This window comes from Calliphora vicina, chromosome 3 (assembly GCF_958450345.1).
Source record: "Calliphora vicina chromosome 3, idCalVici1.1, whole genome shotgun sequence".
Taxonomy (NCBI): domain Eukaryota; kingdom Metazoa; phylum Arthropoda; class Insecta; order Diptera; family Calliphoridae; genus Calliphora; species Calliphora vicina.
The window spans coordinates 42836889-42862279 of record NC_088782.1 but is presented as its reverse complement, the minus strand read 5'-3'; the positions used below and the strand labels follow the sequence as shown (position 1 = coordinate 42862279).

At 28.5% G+C, this 25391-nt stretch overlaps 1 protein-coding gene across 4 annotated transcripts in view; it reads left to right on the top strand.

The window, feature by feature from the left end:
- Positions 1 to 17809, top strand: part of bol (boule) — a 203920-nt gene extending 186111 nt beyond the window's left edge. For 3 of the 4 annotated variants that reach the window (XM_065504144.1, XM_065504145.1, XM_065504146.1), the window contains exons 7-11: positions 2106 to 2165; positions 2327 to 2429; positions 7507 to 7589; positions 7709 to 7742; positions 11573 to 11952. In XM_065504144.1, coding sequence (XP_065360216.1) covers positions 2106 to 2165; positions 2327 to 2429; positions 7507 to 7589; positions 7709 to 7742; positions 11573 to 11622 — 330 coding nt within the window. In that variant the 3' untranslated portion in view covers positions 11623 to 11952. Of the gene's footprint in view, positions 1 to 2105; positions 2166 to 2326; positions 2430 to 7506; positions 7590 to 7708; positions 7743 to 11572; positions 11953 to 12092 lie in introns of those variants that run through there. The other variant, XM_065504147.1, reaches the window with a different exon arrangement.
- The last annotated feature ends 7582 nt before the right edge of the window (positions 17810 to 25391 follow it).

Sequence of the window (25391 nt, the reverse complement as noted above, 5' to 3'; positions counted from 1 at the left end):
GCCTCTCGTCTATAGTCTCGTCTATAGTCTATAGTCTCTCGTCTCTCGTCTATAGTTTTGCGTCTATAGTCTTGTCTATAGTCTCTTCTATAGTATCGTCTATAGTCTCTTCTATAGTCTCGTCTATAGTTTTTCGTCTATAGCCTCGTCTATAATATTTCGTCTATAGACGATAGACTATAGTCTCGTCTATAGTCTTGTCTATAGTCCCTTCTATAGTTTCGTCTATAATCTCGTCTATAGTTTTTGGTCTATAGTCTCGTCTATAGTCTCTTCTATAGTTTCGTCTATAATCTCGTCTATAGTTTTTGGTCTATAGTTTCGTCTATAGTCTCTCATCTATAGTTTTTCGTCTATAGTCTCGTCTATAGTCTTATCTATAGTTTGGTCTATAGTCTCGTCTATAGTCTTGTCTATAGTCCCTTCTATTGTTTCGTCTATAGTCTCGTCTATAGCCTCTCGTCTATAGTCTCGTCTATAGTCTCGTCTATAGTCTCGTCTATAGTCTTTCGTCTATAGTTTCGTCTATAGTCTCGTCTATAGTCTCTTCTATAGTTTCGTCTATAGTCTCGTCTATAGCCTCTCGTCTATAGTTTTTCGTATATAGTCTCGTCTATAGTCTTTTCTATAGTCTTTCGTCTATAATCTCGTCTATAGTCTCGTCTATAGTCTATAGTCTCTCGTCTATAGTTTTGCGTCAATAGTCTTGTCTATAGTCTCTTCTATAGTTTCGTCTATAGCCTCGTCTATAACCTTTCGTCTATAGACGATAGACTATAGTCTCGTCTATAGTCTTGTCTATAGTTTCGTCTATAATCTCGTCTATAGTTTTTGGTCTATAGTCTCGTCTGTAGTCTTATCTATAGTTTTGTCTATAGCCTCTCGTCTATAGTTTTTCTATAGTCTCTACTAGTATCGTCTATAATCTCGTCTATAATCTCTTCTATAGTATCGTCTATAATCTCGTCTATAATCTCGTCTACAGTCTCGTCTATAGTCTCTCGTCTATAGTTTTTCGTCTATAGTCTCTTCTATAGTTTCTTCTATAGTCTCGTCTATAGTTTTTCGTCTATAGTCTCGTCTATAGTCTTTTGTCTATAGTTTCGTCTATAATCTCGTCTATAGTCTCGTCTATAGTCTCTCGTCTATAGTTTTGCGTTTATAGTCTTGTCTATAGTCTCTTCTATAGTATCGTCTATAGTCTCTCGTCTAAAGTTTTTCGGGTATAGTCTTTTCTATAGTATCGTCTATAGTTTCTTCTAGTCTGGTTTATAATATCTTGTCTATAGTCTCTCGCCTATATTCTCTTCTGTAGACGAGAATATCGTTTTATTTATATTGGAAATTTTGCTAAAATTATGTTTTGAAAATTTAAATTTTTTGGTTGTTACTTGTTTTAATTAAACTACAACACTTTTAAAAATTTGTTGAATATCCCTTGTTTGTTTGTATCTTATGTTCCTCATTTTTTAGTTATTTTTTCATTTAGTTTTATTTTAAGCGAAAACGTTTTGTATATGAACTGCCTTGAATTGTGTAAATTAAATTGATAAAACTTAAAACCAAAAAATATAAAAATAAAACCTTTTACAAATATTTATGAAATTGTGTTCTTTTTCTTTTTGAAAAAAGTTCGAGTTGATTTATAATATTACTATCTATCTACTATATATACATAATATATATATATAAAATGTTATATATCGTTTTTTTTACTATTTAAATTCTTACCACCTTAGATGAAGAAGAGCGTTTGAAATTTTTACAGTTTTTTTTTCTTTCTTAATTACAAGTTACAAGTTTCCGTTTTAATTTTATATATTATTATTATTATTATTTTTTTTTGATAACTTTACTTTGTGTTGCGTTCAATTATTTTTATTATAATTTTCTTATATTTTTTTTCTTTTATCTTTAATACATAAAAAAGCGTTACGTTTTTCTTACAGTTTATGGTTGATACTTACAATTAAAAAAAAAAAAAAAACAGAAAAAAGAAAAATAAAACAAAAGAAATTGTTTTTTATTTTCTTTTATTTTGTGCATAATTAAAAGCTTAAAATTAATAATATTTTTTTTCTCTCTTTCTCCATTAAAATAAACAGGCTGAATGTGTTGTACTGAGGGATCGTAAATTAAATATTGCGCCAGCCATTAAAAAACAGGTTGGTTTTGTAAAAATTAATGGAAATGTAATCAAATTAAGTTTTGTATTGTATTATTTTACCTTTATTTTTGTATGTTTCTTATTTATTTAATAACTTTACAATATTAATGTTATAATTAAAAAAATTTCTATTTTTTGTTTAATTACGAAAAATTCTAGTCAATTGTGGCTGCAAATGGTGCTGTCTATTACACAACTACACCTCCAGCTCCCATTAGTAATATGCCTATTGATCAATTTGCCGCCGCTGTTTATCCGCCAGGTATTTATGGTATTTAAGATTAATATATACATTTTTAAAATTATAATATTAATATTCATTTGTATACATTACTCAGAAACTTTAAAATAAATTAGATAATTTTGTGTGTATACCTTTAATTTCATTTGAATTTTGTCTTTGGTTTTCACATAATATTTTCTGGAATTTCATCGAAATCCTGCCAGATATACATAATCAAGGTCACAGTTTAAATTTTCAAATATTTGTAATAAAAATATAACGAAATATTCACCCTTATAGCGATTGCCGTACGCGTTTAACGCCATCGACAGTTTCGTTGTAGATTAAAGCGAAAGTGCAACCTGTTTTTTTAATAGAGTACGAAACTGTCGATGGGGTAAAACGCCTACTCATAGCGCGATAAGGGTGAATATTTCATTATATTTTTATGAAAAATTTCAAATATTTCAAAATTTGACCTTTGACCAAATACTTTAAACGGTTAATTTGATTTAAAATTTTGCATTTGGACTCACATAATATTTTATAATGAAAACTTCTTTATAAATATTTCCACCAGACAGGTTTTTAAGCGTTGTAAAACACTAGTGGTCATTTTGGTCCTAAACAAATCATCAAAGACCAAGCTTTACATAATTAGAATTAGAATATGAATTAAAAAAAAATTGAACAAGGAACTGTAAAGCAAACATTACTTTCAAAGCATTTATGAATCTAAAAAGGAACTTTAGAAAATTTAGGAAAACTTAATAAAGTTATTGTGGCACAGTTTGAAAAACTTTATCAAATGGTCTCAGGCACATTAAAAAATTTTAAATAATTTGTATATTATTTAAGGTTTTTTGGTTTTTACAGGACATTAAAAAGATAGTGTATGACTTAAAAATGTGAGATCTTTTTAAAATTTTTAACTTTTATTTTGAAACATTTGTACAATATAAATTTATTGAAAGTATTGGCCATTGTTAGCTATGACTTTTTCAAACTATAGACTATAGACGACATACTATAGACGAGAGACTATAGACGAGAAACTATAAACAAGAGACTATAGACGAGAGAGAGACTATATACGACATACTATAGATGAGAGACTATATACGAGACTATAGACGAGAGACTATAGACGAGATACTGTAGACGAGAGAGTATAGGCGGGATACTGTAGACGACATACAAAAACGCGAGACTATATACGAGAGACTATAGACGAGATATTACACACGAGATACTATAAACGATGAACTATAGACGAGATACTATAGACGAGACTATAACATTTAGTCTATAGCAGAGACTATCGACGAAAGACTATAGACGCGATAATTACGTTTTCGAAAAATATAAATGATACAATGTAAATATTGGGTGTATGACTTAAAACTGTGGAATTTTTTTTTTCAAATTTTTAACTTTTATTTTTTATTGAAACATTTGTACAATATAAATTCATTCAATGTATTGGCCATTATTAGCTATGACCTTTTCCCGTCTTTCTGGCAACATATGGATTCCGAGCCAAAAGAACTGCTCATCTTTTGAGGCCAAGAACGAATCAAGCCAATATCCGATACTCTGTTCTGATCTGAAGCGGATACCAGAAAGAGCGTTCTGCGTCGATCAAAACAAATTGTAGTCGGACGGGGCAAGGTCTGTACTATACGGCGGGTAAGGCAAAACTTCGGCTAATTTCAGATACTCTGCTCTTAAGTGCCCGATAGTCTAGATAATAGAGTGCTAGACTATCAATCTGAAGGTTGCGGGTTCGATTCCCGCCAAAGACTCTGGGTGTATCTGCAGACAAGCCAAAAGACTTCGCAGTTTTAGTTTGTTAAAAAAAAAGTGAAGCGTATTCCAGAGAATGCGTTCTGCATCGATCGAAACAAATATCAAGGTCAAGCGGTTGTGCCAAAACTTCCCAACCCCTTATTATACCCTTCACCTTCGTGAGAAGGTTATATATAAGTTTGTCATTCCGTTTGTAATTTCCACAATATAATTTTCCGACCCTATAAAGTAAGCCATATCCGTCTGTCTGTCTGTTGAAATCAATTTTCTGAATACCGCAGATATCTTCGGGATCCAAATCTTCAATAATTCTGTCAGACATGCTTTCGAGAAGTTTCCTATTTAAAATCAGCAAAATCGATCCATAAATAACGAAGATATGAGGAAAAAACCAGGACAACCTCGATTTTTTACCTACAGTGACGGACAATACAATAGAATCACTACATATGAATTCGATTAAAGCAGTAAAACTACAAAATTTCATTCCAAAATTTAAAATTTGTTCATTATATATTAATGCTCATAACGTAAGCAATAAATAGAAAAAAACAAAATAAAAAAATAACACATTCTTATGTTAAAAACGATGTCAAATCTAAAAGACTAAATAAAATATGCGACATTCAAATAGAATCAATCAGTCTTAAAATGATTAAAAATAAAAAATCATCATAAGAATTCGTTGTTTTCTTAATATTTTGTTGCATATCAATTATTTCTAATAACAGCATCAAATCTTTTGGGGATTGAATTTAACAAAGTTTCGCATGTAGATTGGGAAATTGCATACCATATTTCCTGAATTTTCTGCCAAAGTTCTTCCTTGTTTTTAAATTTTTCAGGTCCGAGTTTGTCTTTTACTATTTTCCATAGGATTTAAGTCTGGTTATTGAGACGGCCATTCCATAACATGAATTTTCTTATATAAAAACCATTTTTTGGCAAGACCTGACGTGTGCTTTGGGTCATTATCTTGCTGGAAGAGCCATTTTAAGGGCATATTCCATTCTGCATGTGGCTTTATAACATTCTCCAAAATATTTACATACAAGTGCTTATCCATATTTTCTTTAATCCAATAAATTGTACCAACGCAATACCAAGAAAAGCATCCCCATATAATAATATTTCCCCAACCATGTTTAAAAGTTTTTGGTTTTTGCCATTTTTTGGACGTCTTACCCATGTATTATCATCACTACCAATTAAATTAATGGTCTTTTCGTCCGTCCACTACACATTTTGGCCCTTTTTTTATTTTCTGGCCCACACCAATCCTTATGATTGCTCCTGGTTTTAAATGAAATATTGGTAGTGATTCTATTGTAATGTCCGTCACTGTATATTCTGGATCCTTATAGATAGCGGAGTCGATTAAGCCATGTCCGTCTGTCTGTCTGTTGAAATCAATTTTCTAAATATCCCAGATATCGGGATATCCAAAATCTGCAATAATTCTGTCAGACATGCTTTCGAGAAGTTTCCTATTTAAAATCAGCAAAATCGATCTATAAATAACGGAGATATGAGGAAAAAACCAGGACAACCTCGATTTTTTATCTATATCTGGATTACTAAGTCATTAATATAGACAATATGGATATCTAATGATAGATATTTCAAAGACCTTTGCAACGACGTACATATATAAGACCATAGTAAGTTGGACCTACAATGGGTCAAAATCGGAAAACCCGATTTTTACCCATTGTAGGTCCAACATGGGTCCGAGTGTTGTCATGATGGAATATTAGGTTTCATGTCTGGCTACTTATTCTGGTCGTTTTTCGGTCAATGTTAGCTTCAAACGATTCAGTTGCGTTCGGTACAGGTTAACTGTGATGGTCTGTCCAAATTTCACCAGCTCATAATAGATGTGACCCATTTGGTCCCACCAAATATAAAGAATTACCTTAACGCCATGCATATTTGGATTTAGTGTCGATTCGGCTGGTTGGACGGGCTTCACATACGATCTCTTACGCTTCGGGTTACGTAATGAATTCATTTTTCATCCCAGCAAAAAATGGTGCTTCCTCGGAAGCAGGTTTGTAAGGCAGAGAGCACTTGTATACTGCTACCACTTCGCATGAAAGATTACATGATTTTTATATGGGATTCCTCGCGTAGAGGCTCTGCATAAGGAATCCAAAATAAGCATATTTCACAGCTTTAAAATTAACCTGATTTCATCGAATTAAATATGTGCAAACAATTGTGCACATAGATTTTAGAGCTGCTGAGAGCAATAAAATCTTACAGACCCAGTGATTGCCTAACAAGAAGCGCTGATTTTTTCTAAGTAATCATATTTATTGCTTCCAAATCCGAAATATTTTTTGCTGGGGTCGCAAATAATGATTCGGTGTAGAGGCAGGCCTGGGCTATCTTTGTCTTCCGTGTCTAAATCACCATTTCTGAACCGCAAAAACCATCTCTCGCACTTTGAAACCGATGGAACACACATTCACCATAAGCTTCGGTGAGCAATCAATGTGTTTCTGCTGCACTTTTTTTCAAATTAAAGAAGTAAAGCAAAACTTCCCGCATATGACGCTTTCTTGGTACAAAATTCGACATTTTCAAAACAAAAAAAAAAGTTTTTGTTTACACTATAATGTTTAATAACTATGTGAGAATAAATGACAGATATATATCCTTCAAAATGACATAAGTTATTAAAATCAAAAATCGCGTTCAAAAGATACGCCATCAATTGTAAATTTCGCTCTTTTAACCCAATAAAAAAGTTTCTGTGGCACAGTTTTGAAAACATTATCAAGTATATTTGTATTTTCTTAAAAATTTTTGTTTTTTTTTAGCATATTAAAAGATTTCAGGGGTTTTTTGAGATTCCATTATAATATGAAGAGATGAAACAAATGTTTGAAATTAAAATTTTGAAAAAAAAAAAAAAAATTTAAATTTCGTAGCTGATGCTTAACGGTTTAATAAGGACTTCTTATATTCAATTCCTGAAGTTTGTAAGAACCCTCTTGTTGCATTTTTTTTTATCAACAATTTAGTGTACTGAACTTTTTAGACAAAAATCAAAATGGTGGGTTTAAAAAAATCATGATTTTTAGTCGATTTATGTTGTTTTTATATCAAAAGTAGCTATAGTATTTAGTAAGAAAAAAACACCATATAATTACATATTTTTTTGTTACGGTCAACTAGTAATGTATACGAATATAATTTTTGGCAAATTTAATTTTAATTTAAATTTTTAATTTCTTTGTTTTGTTATATTTATTTATTACAATACATATAATATTTAAATTTGATTTGCTTTGCTTTTTAGCCGCTGCAGCCGCTGGTGTGCCAACAATTTACCCACCTTCAATGCAATATCAACCATTCTATCAATACTACAGTGTGCCAATGGTGAGTAGAAATGTTTTTGATTTGATTGGTCAGGTCTTTAAAATAAAATCTTAAAATTTTATTTCTTGTGTCATTCATTCATTTAACTAATAAAATTTATTTTTATTTCTATTTTACAGAATGTACCCACCATTTGGCCCCAAAATTATCAAGGTAATTAAAATTTATTTTCATTTTGTCTTGTTTTGTTTTCTTCTTTAGTTTTTATTATTATTATTATTGTCTACTTACTACTACTAACCAAATTTTACAAGAATTCTATTTTGCTTTTTATTACATCGAATTTTGTTTTGATTTTTTGGCTTTTTTTTCCTCAGTTGGTTGTTGTGCTAATTTAAAATTATTTTTATATATTTTAATACTCATAGTACTATATAACCCACAACCCCCACACAAAAAATACCTTAACACATCCAACAAACCACCCACTCCCACTCCTCATTCATGCACTTGCCTGATTTTCATTTATTCTCATTTATTTTTATGTTTTGCTCATTCTTTGTCATTTTGTTGTTTTAGTTTTTGTTTAAAACAAACAACAACAACGAAAAACAATTTTTGTGAAATACCAGACAAATTGGAATTTTCTTAAATATGTTTTTTTTTTTAATTCAATTTCACCATCAATTGTTCTTTCCCGCTGGCAGCCTTTTGCGTTTTTGCTTTCGTTTTAATCAATATTTTTGTTTTAAGTGTTTTCTTATTTGTGTTATTTGTTTTTTTTGTCATTAAGAAATTGCGTTATTAATCATTGCATTTTTGACAGCTGCTACCAATTTCATATTGACACTTTATTGAATTTATTTTAAATTTGTATAACAAATGTACAATTTTAGGCTAATGACGATTATTTAAAATGGTTTTTGTTTTCCATTTCCATATTTAGAATTTGTTGTTCTGAATATTTTTTTCTCCATTACTCCTTTTGGGTGCATTTAGCTTCCACAAAGTTTCTCCATCTTATACGATTTGCAGCAGTTTTGTTTTCGTGTATTTCCTATGTAAGATTTCACTGTCCTAGTTATTGGAATATCGTACGTCTCCATGTATTATGTTGGCATTAGATCCAGTCTATTGTTATTTTGTATCAGTTTCGATAAACGGTTGTTGTTCCAGCCAAGTAGATGATTGGTCTGCAGTAGCGGGTCCTATTGTTATTTTTGCCTTTTATCAGTTTCGTTAATCGGCTGTTATTCCAGCCAAGTAGATGTTTGGTCTGCTGTAGCTGGTCTAGGATAATGGAGCTGTCATCAGTCGTTGGGGAACCTTGCTAATCTAACATCATGGCTTTTGCCATGATGTTAACCTCTTTTCCAACGGGAGGGATGGTCAGGTAGCTTCTTGTATGGATTGTTTAGAGGGGAGTTAATTGTAAAAAACTCGAAAACTATGATGAACATTTCTCGTCTTCTGCCAGGGATCGAACCTGGGGTGTTTGATTTTGTAAGCAAGCACTTAAAAAGGGGAATATACCTTAAATAACAATGAAAAATTCAAATGAATTCAGTGGAATAACTCGGTATATTTGATACATCAACTGAAAAATGCATATTTTTCCTACAAAATTGAGTTTAGTCCGTGCAAATTTCTTCAACGGTTACAAATCCTGAAGAAACTATGGGCCGTAAATTGATTATTTCCCTTTTATTCATACAATTCTGGAAAATTCATTGTATAATGTCAAGAAATCATGCCAAACTATTCGATTTGCCGAAAATTATATGAATATTTTCTATGCACTGAATTGTATCTTCGCTTATTAGCTTATTCTGTCTAAAGATAGATAAATAATTTTGAAGGGGTGCGTACTGTACACTTCCACTCGTAGACCCATATATAGGAGCCATTGTGATATCGTTTAGAAATATAACTAGGTGTGAACTACATGTGAAGAGAAGAAATGAAATTGGAGAGAAAAAGAAAGAAGTAAGGAATAAAATAAATAAAGTGAAACCCCCAGTCCAAAGTAAGTAGTGCTGTTACCTTAAATAGCCAGCCTATTCCACTGATAAAGCCTAATAGATTTCCTAGATCATATTTAGCTATATCCCCCAGTTCATCATGGAATCTTTCTCCTAGCCATTTTTGCCTAAGACCCTGTAATCTAGGACAGTTACACATATGTTTCACTGTTTCTAGTACCTCAATATCCTCGCACAACCTACAGAAGTTCTTTGTGCCTATATCCAATTTACCAATGAAAGCTTCTATTGAGTAATGCCCGGTAATCATTCTGGTTCTGTGAAACGGTGAAATGAAAAGTTTTTTCATATTTTCATAGAGTTTCTGATTCTCGATTAGTGAAAAAATTATAAATAAATTCAAATGTTTTCATATGAAAAGAAAAAGTTGAATAAAACAAATTGAAGAACGGGAATCGCAATTTGTGTAATTGTGAAATTATAATATGAAAAGTTCTTATGAAAACGATAATGAAAAGTTTTTTTCATTTCACCGTTACACAGAACCAGAATCGAACCTCTGGACACCGTGCAATCCGTCCTACTACACCAGGATCTTTTGATGATTAACCTATAGTAGTGAGGTTTAACTATTAATATAGTCCAAATCAGATCCATTCCTTGCCAGTTCCCAACACAATCTAATTGTGTATAGTTCCAATAACGCTTCTAGAGCCCACTGGATACTGATTGCACCAGTTACGCCAATGGAAGCACATCTCTGATCTTTACTGAGTATCTTCCTATAACTACTTTTTTTCTTTATAATTTTGTTATCAAGGAAGGGTCCCTAAATACTTGGGTCCCTCTGATAAAGTCAGGCTAAACGCCGTATATTTCCGGCAAATTAAAACTCCCTACCCCATTATTCCTAGTAAAGAATACTACTTCTGTTTTCGTTGGGTTTTACACCCAGTCCATTTGTCTTGACCCAGGTTGAGAGGTCAGCTAGCGCTGTCTGCATGATTTCAGTGATTGGTGAATGAAACTTTATCTTGATCAGAATCACAACGTCGTTCGCATATGCAACTATCTTTCTACCTTTATATTCAAAGATCTTGAAAATAGTTCACCGCTAGTAACCATAACAGTGGAGCCAATACTCCAACTTGCGGTGTACCACTGGTAAACCGTCTTCTAATCCTGTCATCCTCTAGGCTTAAGTTGATAATCCTGCTGCCAAGTATCGATACTATCCAACTCACCAGGAAGTCCTTAACCCCGAGTTCATCTAAAGACACTCTTATTGCCTCTATTCTAATGTTATTATATCTTAATAGCAGGGCAGACAGCGAATGATATCACCCACGTCCCATTCTTTTAGAATTCCATGACTTGTGGCTATGTACTAAAGAAAACCTGTATATAAACATAGGAGATCACAACCACAGAATACACTTAAGCCCTCGCATCTCGACAAGATTGTTACACCGAAAAGGGCCGGGTAAACAATGTCCTTGGTCTAAAGCGTTTTTGTAATTGATTTGAATTAATCATTCAATACATTTTTAAAGATATTTTGTAATGGATTTGATTTCAAAAAAATTTTAATGATTCAATAAGGAATGAATTCAATACATTTGAGGTACAAAGGAATTAAGCCTATGAATTAATTCATAAGGAATCCATTAACGGAAATAATAAGAGATACAATTTATTTTGATATCGAAAAAGGAAATAAGAATTATTTCTTTCGAAACTTTGCTAGCAACAGAAAACGGTTACGGTATTTTTGAATATTTTTATAACGGCATGAAATATTTAACTTTTAAAACAGTTACTGGGAATGGGAATTTTAGAGATAACTGTGGCTTAGCGATAACGGTAGCTAAATTTAGTATGAACATTTTAAAAATTATACTAACATTCATGTTTATAAAACCTTTGGGTTTTGAATTCTTTAACTGTCTTATTATTTTGTAAATATTTTTAAACACATGGAATTTTTATTATATTTTTTTTTAATATTATGTTGTTTTTTTTTTGTTTGTTCTTTTTTTTATTTATTTAACACACTCTCAGTTGAGTCAACTTTACTGGCTTATGGAGGCACCAATGCAGCGCAACTTTAAACTCATCATATATATTTTTTTTTGTTTAAAATTAGAAAATTATCATTTATTTTTTAATTTTGTTTAGTTATTATTATTAATAATTTTTGTGTTAAACAAAAAGCAACTACAACATACTACAACCAACAATTTGTATACAATTTTTTTTTTAATAATTGTTGCAGAAAAAAAAACATATTTTTTATGTTGCTTTTTTTGGCAAAAAAAACAACAACCACACTTTTTTAATTTTTAAGTTTTAGTTTTAATGCTAAAAAAAAACAAGAAAATCACACAAAACTTATATATAACAATAAAAAAACATGCTTATAATTTATAAGAATTTATAAAAAGCAATTACTAAGCCATAAATAACATAATTTTTTTTATTATTATTTAATTGCTAAATAATTTTATTTTTTATGGAAAACTTATATAAAATCAATTACAAACTATTTAAATTAAAATTTATAATAAATTGATTATTATAGGTATTTATCCATGTTAATTTTGAGGATTAAACAAACAAAAACAAAGTATATATAAAGAAACAGCAACCACAAAAACAACAAAATAAAATAAAATTTTTAAACCACCATCCCATCATAAAATAAATAAAAAACCAACCAACAAACAACAAGCGATAAACCAACCACAGCTATAAACTACAATAATTATAGAGAGAAAAACAACAACAACAACATCAGCAACAGCAACAAATTATTAAATACTAAATAAATAAATAAAATACTACAGACAAATTTAGAAAATTTAACAAATATTTTGAAAAATAAACAAACTGCAACTACAATAAATAACAAAAATCTAAAATCCTCCCTTACCAAAACAAAAAAAAAACAACGCACTTTTATGAAATATGAAAAATAAATGGACAAACAACAAAAGAAAAAACAACATAGAAATAAAAACGTATTTTTTGGAATAATTTGTAAGGATGATAGACAACAACAACCAACCAACCAAAGCAAAAAAAAACAACAAACAAACCAACCAACTACAGCAACATCAACAATACATACACAACAACAACAACAATACCGAGAGAACTACCGAAAATTTATTATAATCATTAAGCATAAATTACTCCAGCTCATTTTATGTAGTAAAAACTACTACTACTCTTCTCTTGATATTTTTTCTACATACAAACAACAATACTACTACTAAAATAAAAATAAAACAACAATAAATATTACGTATACTACTCGTAGTACCAACAACAACAACAACTATATGTACATGCAAACAAACAAACAAACTAATATAAACAGCCATTTTGTTGAGATGAAAACTGTTTATTATAATAATCTGTTATATTTTTTTTTTGTATTTTTTGTTGTTTGTTTTGTTTATTGTATGAAAAATCTTGTTGTATGTAGCAAAAGAGTACTTTTGAAAGGAAATGATAAAATACATACAGTTTATAAAGATGAAGAATAATAATACATAATAATACCAACAACAACAACTACAATTACAAAACTACATATAACAGTAACAACAATAATACACTAACATCATACTACTCTCTGACACAGAAACAACACTCACTCACACACAATAGTTCTTATTAAAGTTCTTGTTTGTTTATTTTTCTTTACATTGTTTTTTTTTATTCTTTTGCTCATCTTTTAAAATTTCCGTTATTTTTTTTAACTTGCTGAGAGTAAAAAGAGGAACAATAACTACAAACAAAAATGGTCGAATACACACATACATACATTCGCTTGTCTTGCTTGTTTTTAGCGACCCAAAGGAAATGAAGTAATAGCAACGAACAAAAAAAAAACGGACATTTTGTTAGACAAAGCGTTAAAGAACACTCGCACAAACATATACAAAATGGAGTAGATTTTCTTTTTTTTTCATATACTTAATATACAACAATAAATTAACAGACAAAAAAAAAAAGCTTACGACCCAGAAAGAAAAGAAAATGAAAGAAAATTTTTATGTTTTTTAAATTGCACGCAGTTTAAAGATGATTTTAGATTTAAATTAGCTTTAAATAAGAGCGTAAGTTTTTGTTTTTTTAATGGATTAAGGGGAGTTTAAACTGAAAAAGAAATGAGAAAAGTAATTGGATTCGTGATCAAATGAGGTTTCGTAACGAAATTATAATGAAATATAATAGACTTCTTGCTCGATATCGAATGTAATAATCTTAAATTAGATAATGACGATATTTACTAGATCATAAATGTGGTAATTGAGAAACTCAAGTCAATTTGATTTGTCAAATTTAGGCGTTAACCAGAAATTAAGGTGATTAGAGCATTCCAATCGGGATGTATTTTCAAAAAATTTTGAAGAGCCATGACAAATCTTTGTCATATTTTTTATATTAATACATATGTTTATAAAATTTAGACTCAAGAAAAACAATCTTCAATTATTTTAGTAAATAATTTAATATTTGAGATAACTTTGACATTTCATTCTGAATTCTAAAAAGATTATATTAAATATTTAGCTGCAAAACTGATCGGTTTATGCCGGTTTTAACAAATAGATATCTATCAGTGGTCAATTTATTATGGAGTAAAAATATTGAATAATTTTTACCCATAAATATTTATTTGAAATTAATGTCAAGTTAACTTTTAAGTAAATTTATCTGCTGGGTATTTTACACCTTAAATATCTAAATGTTCAAATTACGGGCATAAAACGATCAGTTTTGCAGCTAAAGATTTAACATAATAAAACTTTTCAGAATTTTTATTAAAATTTTATTATACACAACTTAATTAGCAAACAAAATGTCTAAATTAAGCTTCAAGGAATCTCATATGATAATTAACGATTTCTTTGCTCTGCATTTTACAAATTTCTGTTTTTCGAATGGTTTCAATGTGCATACTTTACTCTCAACTTAGAGGAACCAACTGTATTTTTGTTGGGTTTAAACAAGGTTAAAATTATCCATGGTATCATAAAATGTTCCGATAAAACTTAATTTAGCAAAGCTGGTATTAGTTAATCACTAGAATTTAAAATGTCTGGCTCTGACCGAGGGACTAATATGCAAATCATTTCTTTAAGCGAAGTCTGATCTGAAGTCATAGCATTAGATGCTGATGAATGAGGACTTGTAATAGGCATCGAACACCTCGAATTTCCATGTATGAGATGTTTATATTTATGTCATATTCAGCCCAATTATGAAAAAATAAATCCCCGGGAGTTTTTTTCCTTTTCTGATTTTTAACATTGAATTTGAAAAGGAAAAATGGGAAAAGGGAAAATACTGCCGGGGAATTTTGTTCATAATTTTTTTTGGATTTGTATTAGCCACAATTGCAGTTAGTTCTTGAAACATTTAACACATTTTCGCACTAAAATGCGTAAACATAGATGTTCCAAATAAACTTCTTTAAAATTGTAAAAGGTTTTTATAAAACAAGAGTTTAAAGCAGCAGTGAGTTAATAGATCTTAAAGATAATTCGCGATTTTCTTTATTATTGGTTTAAACAAAGTTTAAACTTGTAAAAATTCACACATTATTAAACACAGAATTTTCAATAATTCTTTTTTTCTTTAAATAAAGTTTAAACTTAAGTTTAACCGTTAAACCGTTTAAACTATCAGCCCGGGAGTTTTTTTCATATTCAAATTCAATGATAAAAATAAGAAAAGAGAAAAAACAGCCGGGTAATTTTTTTTATAATTGTGCTGTATATTTGTAGTTATGTACTGTGTTTTCTCCTCCTACCTTTGTCCTGTGATCATCACTGTTTTATTTTAATAAAAGTTTAATTTATTAATTTATATAACTAAAGCCTTATTTAACCATACAAAATTTGTCCGTTTAAACTTTATTGGTTTGGTTTGAGTTTTACTTCTTCTATTTGATTTAAGTTTATGTTCTATTGTGCGTTTTACCAAACTACGGTTTAAACTGTACTTATAACTTATAAAACATTGACTGTCTGTTTTTGTTAAAAATGAATAGAAAATAATTTCGTTTCTGTTTTAGAGCTTATTTCTGCAAAATCTTCTATGTTTTGGTTAAACGAATGTTTAATCCAGCAGTTGTAGCGTTTAGTTAACCGTTCAACTTTCGTTTAACTTTATCCACCTGTTCTGTAAACCCAATCCCATTCGAAAAGAAAATCATGTTTTCTTTCGAATAGAATTACAACCTCCAGAGGTAAAATTTGGCTCGAAAAAGTTTCGAATGGATATTTTGGTGTTCTTTAAATCAAATCCATGTGATTTACTTGTTTTAATCAAAACTTTACAAAGTTTTGAACATAAATTTTGTTAATTATTCGTTTTTTAAAATCACTCTATTTACAGAACAAATGTTCTGTTTAAACATCACTTATTAATTTGGTTTACAAGACAATTTTTGTGTGGTTTTTTAAAGAAAATTTTATTTTTCGCCAAACAAAACCAAACTGTCTATTCTCTTTAAACAATAATAAAGTGTCTTCGAATTGGAAACACGACTTCTTTAAAAAGATCAACAAAAATCTCATTGTGATCAACGAAAGCTCCGGCTTTCATAAGATTAAGTAATTTGAAATTAGTAGATATAAAATGAGGCCATCAGCGCAAAAGTGATGTAATCCACAATTGTTTGATTACTGTTCTGGTGTTACATACAGTCCTTACATTACCTTTTAGTGTTCAAAAGCTGATGAAGCTGAAAAAATCGTTTTTGCACAGAGCTTATTATAACAAAGTAATGTAGCAAAAGTGTTGTAAATAAATAGTTTGGAGTTACACCACTTTTGCACTGATTGCCTCAAATAATGTCGGTTACTTCATAATACGATTAAAATTTTCGAATAACAATGTAATAAATATACAAGTTTGAACATTTTCAAATCGAGTTAGGAAGGAATAAATAGGCAGGCAACAGAGGGCGAGGGAATACTTAGTAATCTTGTTTCTATTACAATGTTCATGAAAATATTTCAATAATTTTCTATTTATATATTAAAACAATATACAAAAGAGAATCAACAAATATCAGGGAGTCTAATACTAGCATTTGTTATCGAAATAAATTTCGAATGCTTCTTAGCTTTCGAATAAAAATTCGCTCGTTATCGAATGACATTATTATAACGAGTTCAGATGATGATTTTTACTACTTTGGTTGCATGAAGGGTGAACAAAAAGACTAGAGAATTGATGTAACTTTTCGGTATGTGTACCCTTCGTCTTTCTCTTTCCTCTCTCTGCTATAAACTTGGACTTGCTTCAAGAAAAATTGCTGTGTGTAAAAGCATACAAAGGAGAATTAAGAAAAAAAAGACGTCGTAAAAATCATGGTCTGAATTAGGTGTTGTAAAGGTCTGTAGATTTTATTCGACATCGGTAAAAATAAAATAAGCTTTCGCTCGTATACGAATGCAAGAATTAATAATTTTTTCGGATAATTTGTTAGCAATATTTCGAGATCAAAACATTTTTAAGGCCTGGCTCACTAAATGATAACGAACATTTTCTTTCTTATCATATATTGAAACAACAAATAAATTTGATTTTTTTTTTATTGTTTTCAATATAAAATAAAAAAGAAAATGTTCGTTCGCATTTAGTGAGCCAGGTCCTTAATTATAGAAAAATTTACAAATAAATACTAAAGTTGTACTTTTACTGGATTCACACGATGACCTTTTATGTAACTTTAAATTATGATTTTATGAGATTTTATGTAAAAGTAAATTCAAAATAGAATTGATAATATTGCATGACTGAAAAGTCATCCTGTGAATCATGTATTTCAAATTCGATTCCCAAGGGAGTTTAATTTCGTATTTATCATAAAAATTTGAACAATTTTGTTTTCAAATTGAATTAAACAGTTATTTACTTGATATTTTGTTGATGGTCCTTCGCAGCTAACTAAACACACTTGTACTTTGTACAAGAGTTTAAAAATAATTTAAAAAATTTAAGAATTTTTGAAGATTTAAAATGAATTATATGAAATCATTGTTTCATTCAAATGAGCCGTAAGCTTTTTTTTTTGTTTATGACAAAAAGAAAAATCTAACCTTTAAAAACAATAAAAATAGCAAGAAATATAAAAAAGGCAGTTTATCTCTTTATGGAATATTTTACTGATCAATTATTATTATATACATATATATATGATATGATTATATACAACTACCCACAAATAAATATTAAACAAAAACCACAAAATATATACATAAATACTATCTATATATACATTAATAAAAACAAAACAACAACAACAAACAAACCTATTTATAAAATATACATATATAATATATATACTATATACTATATTAAATATATATAGACAAATAAATATATATTTAACAAAACATAAAAAAAACTCTTAAGGTGCATCTCAAATAATTAATAAAAAAAACAAAGAAAAAAAGGCACAAAAAGTCTTAAAAATAAAAAAAAATAAAAACTAAAGACATAAATATTTATATATATAAATAAATAAATAAAAAACAAAAGAACTATATACACAAAAGTAAAATTAAACTAAATAAAAAAATTCTAATTAAAGAAAAGAATAAGAAATATGTAAACTAATTATGAACACAATAATTATAAACAAATGAGAAAATATATTATTAGTTTAAAAAAAATTTAGATAAAAAACAACAACTTATTACAACTAAACAACAATAAATAAATATATTATTATTATTATATTAACAACAAACAAAAAAAATATATAATTTTTAAACAAAAAAACCATAAAACAAATACTTATTTTTATGTTTAAGTCCTCTAGAACTTTAAGTACTTGAAAATATTACAACAAAATAATATTTATTATTAAACTAAATACATACAACAACAAGAAAAAGCAAAAAAAAAATATATTTATAAATTATACAATAATTATATTAAAATAAAACATAAAACATGAATATTCAACAAAAAAAAAATAAAAACTTAATTATATACAATTTTAGACTAAATTATTAATAAAACAGAAAACATAACTTACTAAATAAGATTACACACAACAACCAAGAAAACTTAAAATTAATTGTAGCTAATCTAAAAGAAAAACCCTAAAAAATATTGACTCAAAATATATTTCAAAAATAAGTAAAAAATAACTTTTTTTTTTATTTAAATCTCCCAACCAAATTATATAAAAAAAAACAAAATACCATTTTTTGCTAATATTTGTTGTTTTTATTATTAAAATAAAATAAATAATTAAACTGAAATAAGCAATAAATTATATATATTTACAACAATGTGTATTTTGTTAGAAAAAATAAAATATATACATTAGAAAATGATACAAAAAAAAAACAAAAACATATTTTTTAAACCAGAAAAAAAGACTTTTTTTTAAAAAAATCACTCTTTTTTTTTCTTTCAAGTACAAAAGAGAAAAGAGTATTTTTTTTATATATATTGTTTATGAAAAATCTTACAAAAAAAAAAAAAAACATAACGAAAAAGAGCATGAAAAACGAAACTAAAAATGCAGCTGTAAATTATGTATGAAAATTAAATGTTTATGATTTTATTTAATTGCTCAGCCCGAAAATAGGCTAAGCTATTTTTTTGTAATCTAAGAAAATGTACTTAAATAGAAAGGTGATTAAATATTTGAATGGTGTTTTAATTAGAGCAAATATTCTTAATTAAACTTAGTCAAATTCTTAAGGTAGGGTCACACATGGCAAATAAAATATATTTTAATTGTTTTATTTATTACAAAAACTCCTTTTACTTAGGACAATTCAAAACAAATATTTAGTTTTATTTTATTTGATGCTGTTTGATCTTACAAAACACTTTTAAGAGTAAACAATGTCAAACAAATTTGTGCTAAGAAAGAGTTAAGCTTTTTTGTAGGAAATATTTTTCCATGTGTGGCCATATTTTTATGATTTAGAAAATTAAAGATTTTTCTTATTTTTTATTCATTCAGTCTTAAGATCTCTCTCTCACTCTCTCTAGATGCTTATCCTTTTCATAATGTAAGCGAATCACGATTTATGTTATATTTTTCTCTGATGCCGCTCTCATGAGGTCGCCAATAGATCAAATTCCACTCAAATTTCCTATGTTTCGCAAACAGGACATTTGTTTACGGCCAATACCCTGCCTTACTTAAATTTTTACTTGGATTATAAACCGAAGAAGTTCAGATTTTGTTCCTCAAATCATATGGCCAAAATAAAAAGTTTTTCTTATTTTAAATGCAAAAAGTAACTGTCGTTTTGTATTTAATCTTCTTAAAATGTATGTGTTTGGAACATGCTCGCTCTATGATATTCTTAGAAGCCTTCATTATGTCCAACTTTCTAGTTTGTTCAAGTGTGAGTCCTTGACTCAATTGAGTAATAAAGTAATATCGACCATGTTATATACATTTCACCATGAGAAACGAAAACGTTTCGAAAAGAGCTTCAGGACATTTCTACACTGCATTTAATTTCCATATCCGTAGAGCAGTCCTCAGTTAGCGCCTAAGTATTTTAATTTGTTGATTCGATCAATTATTGCATTATTAATTCTTAATTGCGCATTAAAATAAGCTGCCGAATTATGAATAAAAAGTGTTTTTCCCTTTTCCCATTTTCAACATTGAATTTGAATAGGGAAAAGGGAAAAATTCCCGCGGATTTTTTATTCATAATTGGGCTGGTGGTGTCTTGTCTCGGCTATCGACTATCATTATCTTGATTTTCTTAAGGTTAATTTCTAATACGTTATCATTGCTGTCACCCCTATCGGCAATAACATGTGAAATTTTGTTCCCATGAAATATCCATTTCCCTCGACGGGAAAATTGCTATCGGGAATATCACGATGAACTTTACATTCACAATAGTTGATTTTGTTCGTAGCAGCTGTTTATTGTTTACAAAATTCCATCCAAAAATTTCACAACAAGGGGAATTTTTCACGTGAACAAAGTTGATGAACGAAAAAAGGAAAAGGGAAAATATTTCATGTGAAATATTGATTCGCGATAGGGGTGTGTGTGTTGATTGTCTCGAGAAGGAACTGCAGATCTTGAATATCAGATATTACGAAGGTATCATCAGCATATCGGATGATATTTATGTATTCTCCGTTCACTTTTACAGCTTTATCTACTTAATTTAAAGATTCATTAAATATACAGCCCAATTATGAAAAAATCCGCGGCAGTTTTTTCACTTTTCTTTTTTAACATAGAATTTAAATAGGAAAAATGAGAAAAGGGAAAAAACTCTTGGGGAATTTTTTTTTCATAATTGGGCTGATAGCTTCTGATGTGTGCTGTTTGCTTCCAATACAAGTTTTTTCTATAAAACGAATGACTTTTTCATCAATATCAAAACAAAGGGAACTTCAATGGACCTAAGTGAGCTGTGTAAATCTGGTTTTAGGCGACTACCTGTTAAACTAATCAATTCTTTGTAATATTTCCAGAAGTCTGTCATGTTTAAAAGGTTTTTTCTTAGTTCACAAAGCATCGGAATATCCTTGCGTACAGCCATACAATTTTGTACCAGCATCTATATACAAAAACAGCCTTAAGATAGGCTATAGAAATTTAAAAATGTATGGTTTATAGTTAGAAAAGTTATTGTTTAATTAAAAAACTAATATTTAAAGTACTTTTTAAAGAATTGGCAGTTGGAAATGTTATTGAAGTTTTGTTTTATTTCTTTGTTCTCAAATATAACTTTTCTTTCAGTACGTTTGAAGCTCAAAGGAATTAAGCCTATGAATTGGTAATGAATTAATCACTCCTATCGGCCATAACATGTGAAATTTTGTTCCCATGAAATATCCATTTTCCTCGAACGGAAAATTGCTATCATGAACTTTTCATTCACAATAGTTGATTTTGTTCGTAACAGCTGTTTATTGTTTATAAAATTCCATCTAAAAAATTTCACAATAAGGGGAATTTTTCACGTGAACAAAGTTGATGAACGAAAAAAGGGAAACGGGAAAATATTTCATGTGGAATATTGATTCGCGATAGGGGTGAATATGAATTCATTAAATTTAATAAAATTTATTATAATAAAAAGTGTCATATTTATATTGAATAATTTGTCTGAATATTGTCCAATATAATACTTAGAAAAATGTTGTAAAAATAAGTTTTTTTTTCTACTCTCTTTTCATTCTAATTCATCAAAGGTTTTGATGACATTTCAATGCTTTTGTGGCAAATGACCTGTCTGTAGGCAACATAACAGATACATCCATCTGTCATCTTGACATTTTAATTAAAAACTGAATAATAAAACCAAAATTATCAAAGAAAAAACATGAAGTTTGAAAAGAACCATATTAATTAAAACCCAATTTAGGGTCTACACAGTTCGATAAAGTAATTTTTATTTATATTCTTTAAAAAACAATCTCCTTAAATTGCAAGAAGAAAAAAACGATTTCAAACCTTAATTGGATACTTAAAAATCTATTAAAAATTTAACCCAAAAACCCATTTCCCTGAAACACAACAAATTTCCTTAAATTTATTTATAACATTAAACGTTCGTTCTCTTACCCAAAACCTAGCTGGTTTTTAAAACAATTTCTAAATCCATATTGTAGCCATTAACCCAACCAAAATACATACTAGTCGTATATTAAATGTGACATTGCTGTTTGCATTAACATTTCTGCCATAATCTATTTTTCCTTCATTTAATACTCTTCAAGCCTCAACAAGAACAAAAAAAAAATAATATCGAAAGTATTAAGTAGAAAAGGCAAAAACAGAAAACAGAAAAATGAGAATGAGAAGAAAAAAGCATATAAATAATCCCTTTTGGGGGATCAAGCAAGATATGGTTGGTTGTTGGTGATTGATTACATAACATATGCTCCTGGGTAAAATATATTTGCCAGCTAGATTTTTATGTTTTTCTAACAATTCGTCACAGTTTATGAAACATTTTACTGATATAAAATAACAAAAAAACATCAATAAAGTATGGGAGGAAAAAAAAAATAGGTGACTGCTGGATATAAGTGTTGGGAGTTATACATATTATAATCACCCTGATAAACACAAAAGTAGGAAAAAAAAACTTATTTGCTTTTTTCGCATTTGTCAGCTTTAATGAAATCGTGTTAAAAGGAAATCAATCTATGGGGAGAAATGTCATCAAGATGCATTAGTTAAATTGTATGGTATTACTTTGTAAAGTTTTTTTGCGCAAAAATATAGTATGCAGGAAATTAAATTAAGTTGAAAACAAATAAGTTTGCCAAGCGTTTTAAAAAAAATAATAATAATAAAAATGTCACCTAAAAGTATGCTTTAGTGTTTGGTGTTGCGGAAAACGCAAGTGTAGGCTAAGTATTTGTTCTGTTGCCAGCTGTATTTGCATAGATTTTATGTGAAAGTCATTTATAATAACTTGACTATGTACATATGTAAGTAAGAGGATTAAATATTGTAAGTTTAAATTAATATTACTTTAAAAGATTTTATTTTAGAAGACTAGTTTTCAATGAAATATTCATAAATATTTGCCTATTCCAAGGATATAAAAACGGTATTTTTAAATTGTGGACAGGCTTTTTAAATATTAAAAATCATTACATATTTTGTCAGAATTGTATGGTATATTAATTTGACTTTCTGGTTCTTAAACTATAACTTTAAGAATCATTAATACCAATTTTTTTCTACCAGAATAATGGCAAGTCATTGTCGATTTTAATAAGAATCATCAGGAACTTTCGTAACGCAGCAATTAGTCTTAATCAGGTATGTTCTGCAAATCACATTTTATAAAAGTGGTTTGAAATCACATAAAAGGTGTTTTGAGCACATAATTTTGTGATTTTAAAACGTTCAACAAAGTCACTAATGTTTTCAAATCACTTGGTTATTTCTGCGGCTATTGCATGGAAAATATTAAAATAAATTATTTAAATAAATTAAACAATATGTCCTTTATTAATTTTCTTATAGAATTACTTGTTTTATTAAAAAAACACTTAAAATTTAATAAAAATCTAGAGACACCTTTTCTGCTGTAAAAAGTTTATTTGCTTTTGTGATTTCTTTTGTGGTTTCAGGTTTGTTTTCAGTTGTCAGCTGTTTATGATTTTCGAAAATACATGGAAGCTTGCCAGACTAAAATTTTTTAATGTCTGTCTAAAATATGTTCAATATCTTTAAATTAATTATAGAATTCGTCATAAAATTTATAATATTTGTTAGATTATATTATAAGTTATCAATATGCGTTAAGTTTTTTGCGCTAATTGGAAAAAAATGCAACAAAGTTGAAGCAAGTGGTAACCAAAAGCAATTGTGTACTGTGGCAGCTTTGCTGTTTTGTTTTCTTTTTGACATAGTGGTTGAGCTTGCGCCATAGTTTTTGCAGAATTTTTATAAAATGTAATTCCATTCTTTTTAATTAAATTAAAGATATAACAGAAGCTACAGGCATTTCTTTATTTTCACTTTAATATTTCTACAAAATTATTTGCAAAACAAAACATTTAAAATAAACGAATCAGCTGTTTTCTTGTGCTTTCGAAAATTTAAAATCACACCGAAAAATACAATAACAGTGTGATTTACAGAACAGGCATAAATCACACGTGTGATTTTAAAACGGTATGTGATTTGAAATCACGTGGATTACAGAACATACCTGAATATTTGACTATTTGCAACAATATGAACCTTTGGATAGGAAAAATGAGAAAAGGGGAAAATCTCCTGGGGAATTTTTATTCATAATTGGGCTGATAATGATTTTCAATCATAAATGTTTTTACTAATATCAGCCATGACTTCATTCTGGTAATCAAATATGTATTAATGCTTCTGAAAACATTTTGTTTTGCTACAATATCAACAATACAATCAACAATATTTTTCGGAACTACGCACTACTTCGATTAATTCATATTCAGCCCAACTATGAAAAAAAATTCCCCGGGAGTTTTTTCCTTTTTTTTAACATAGAATTTGAATAGGAAAAATGAGAACAGTGAAAAAAACTACCGTGGATTTTTTTTTCATAATTGTGCTCGAATTACCTACACAGCAGAAATCAGATGTACGTATTTTGATTAATTTAGTTTTTTAATTCAATTTTTTTGCCTAGAAGTCTGCAATAATATTTGCTATTATTGACCTAAAACTATGCCTTAATATTTCTGATTTATTTCGTATTCAGTTCCAATTACCTCTACAGCAGACATCAGCGGTACGTACGTTTCTTTTTGATTAATTTGGAAAATAATGTAGGTTGTTGGTACATTTTTGTCATTGTCGCCTAGAAGTCGGCAATAATATTTATTATTATTGACCTAAAAGTATGCTTTAACGTTTGTACTTAATTTCATAAGACTTTGAATATATTTAGCATACTTTTAAGATTAGCTAATTGAGGTTAAACTATTTGTTCCATTATCCTAAAACTATACTTCACTTTTTAGCATTTAATTTCCATACATAATTAACAAGCTCTCTTTTAAAGACATTTCAATAAAAAACAAAAACTTTTTAATAAAACAAAGACCTTATTTTCATAAAAAAATAAATAAAAAATAAAAACAAATATCAAAATGACAAAAAAAAAACAACGATACATTTTTTTTGTTGAAAATATACAAAATTGTTAAACTCTTGTATACAAAAATTATTAAAAAAAAAAACAAAATAAAAATATTATTATTAAAACAAACAAAAAAAAAATATTTAAAAATAAACTATTCTGTTGACATTGAAGTGTAAGAAAAAAAAGAATCAAATAAACAAAATTGGTGCAATTTTTAGCTGAATTAAATTTTTGCCTTAAACAAAAAAAAA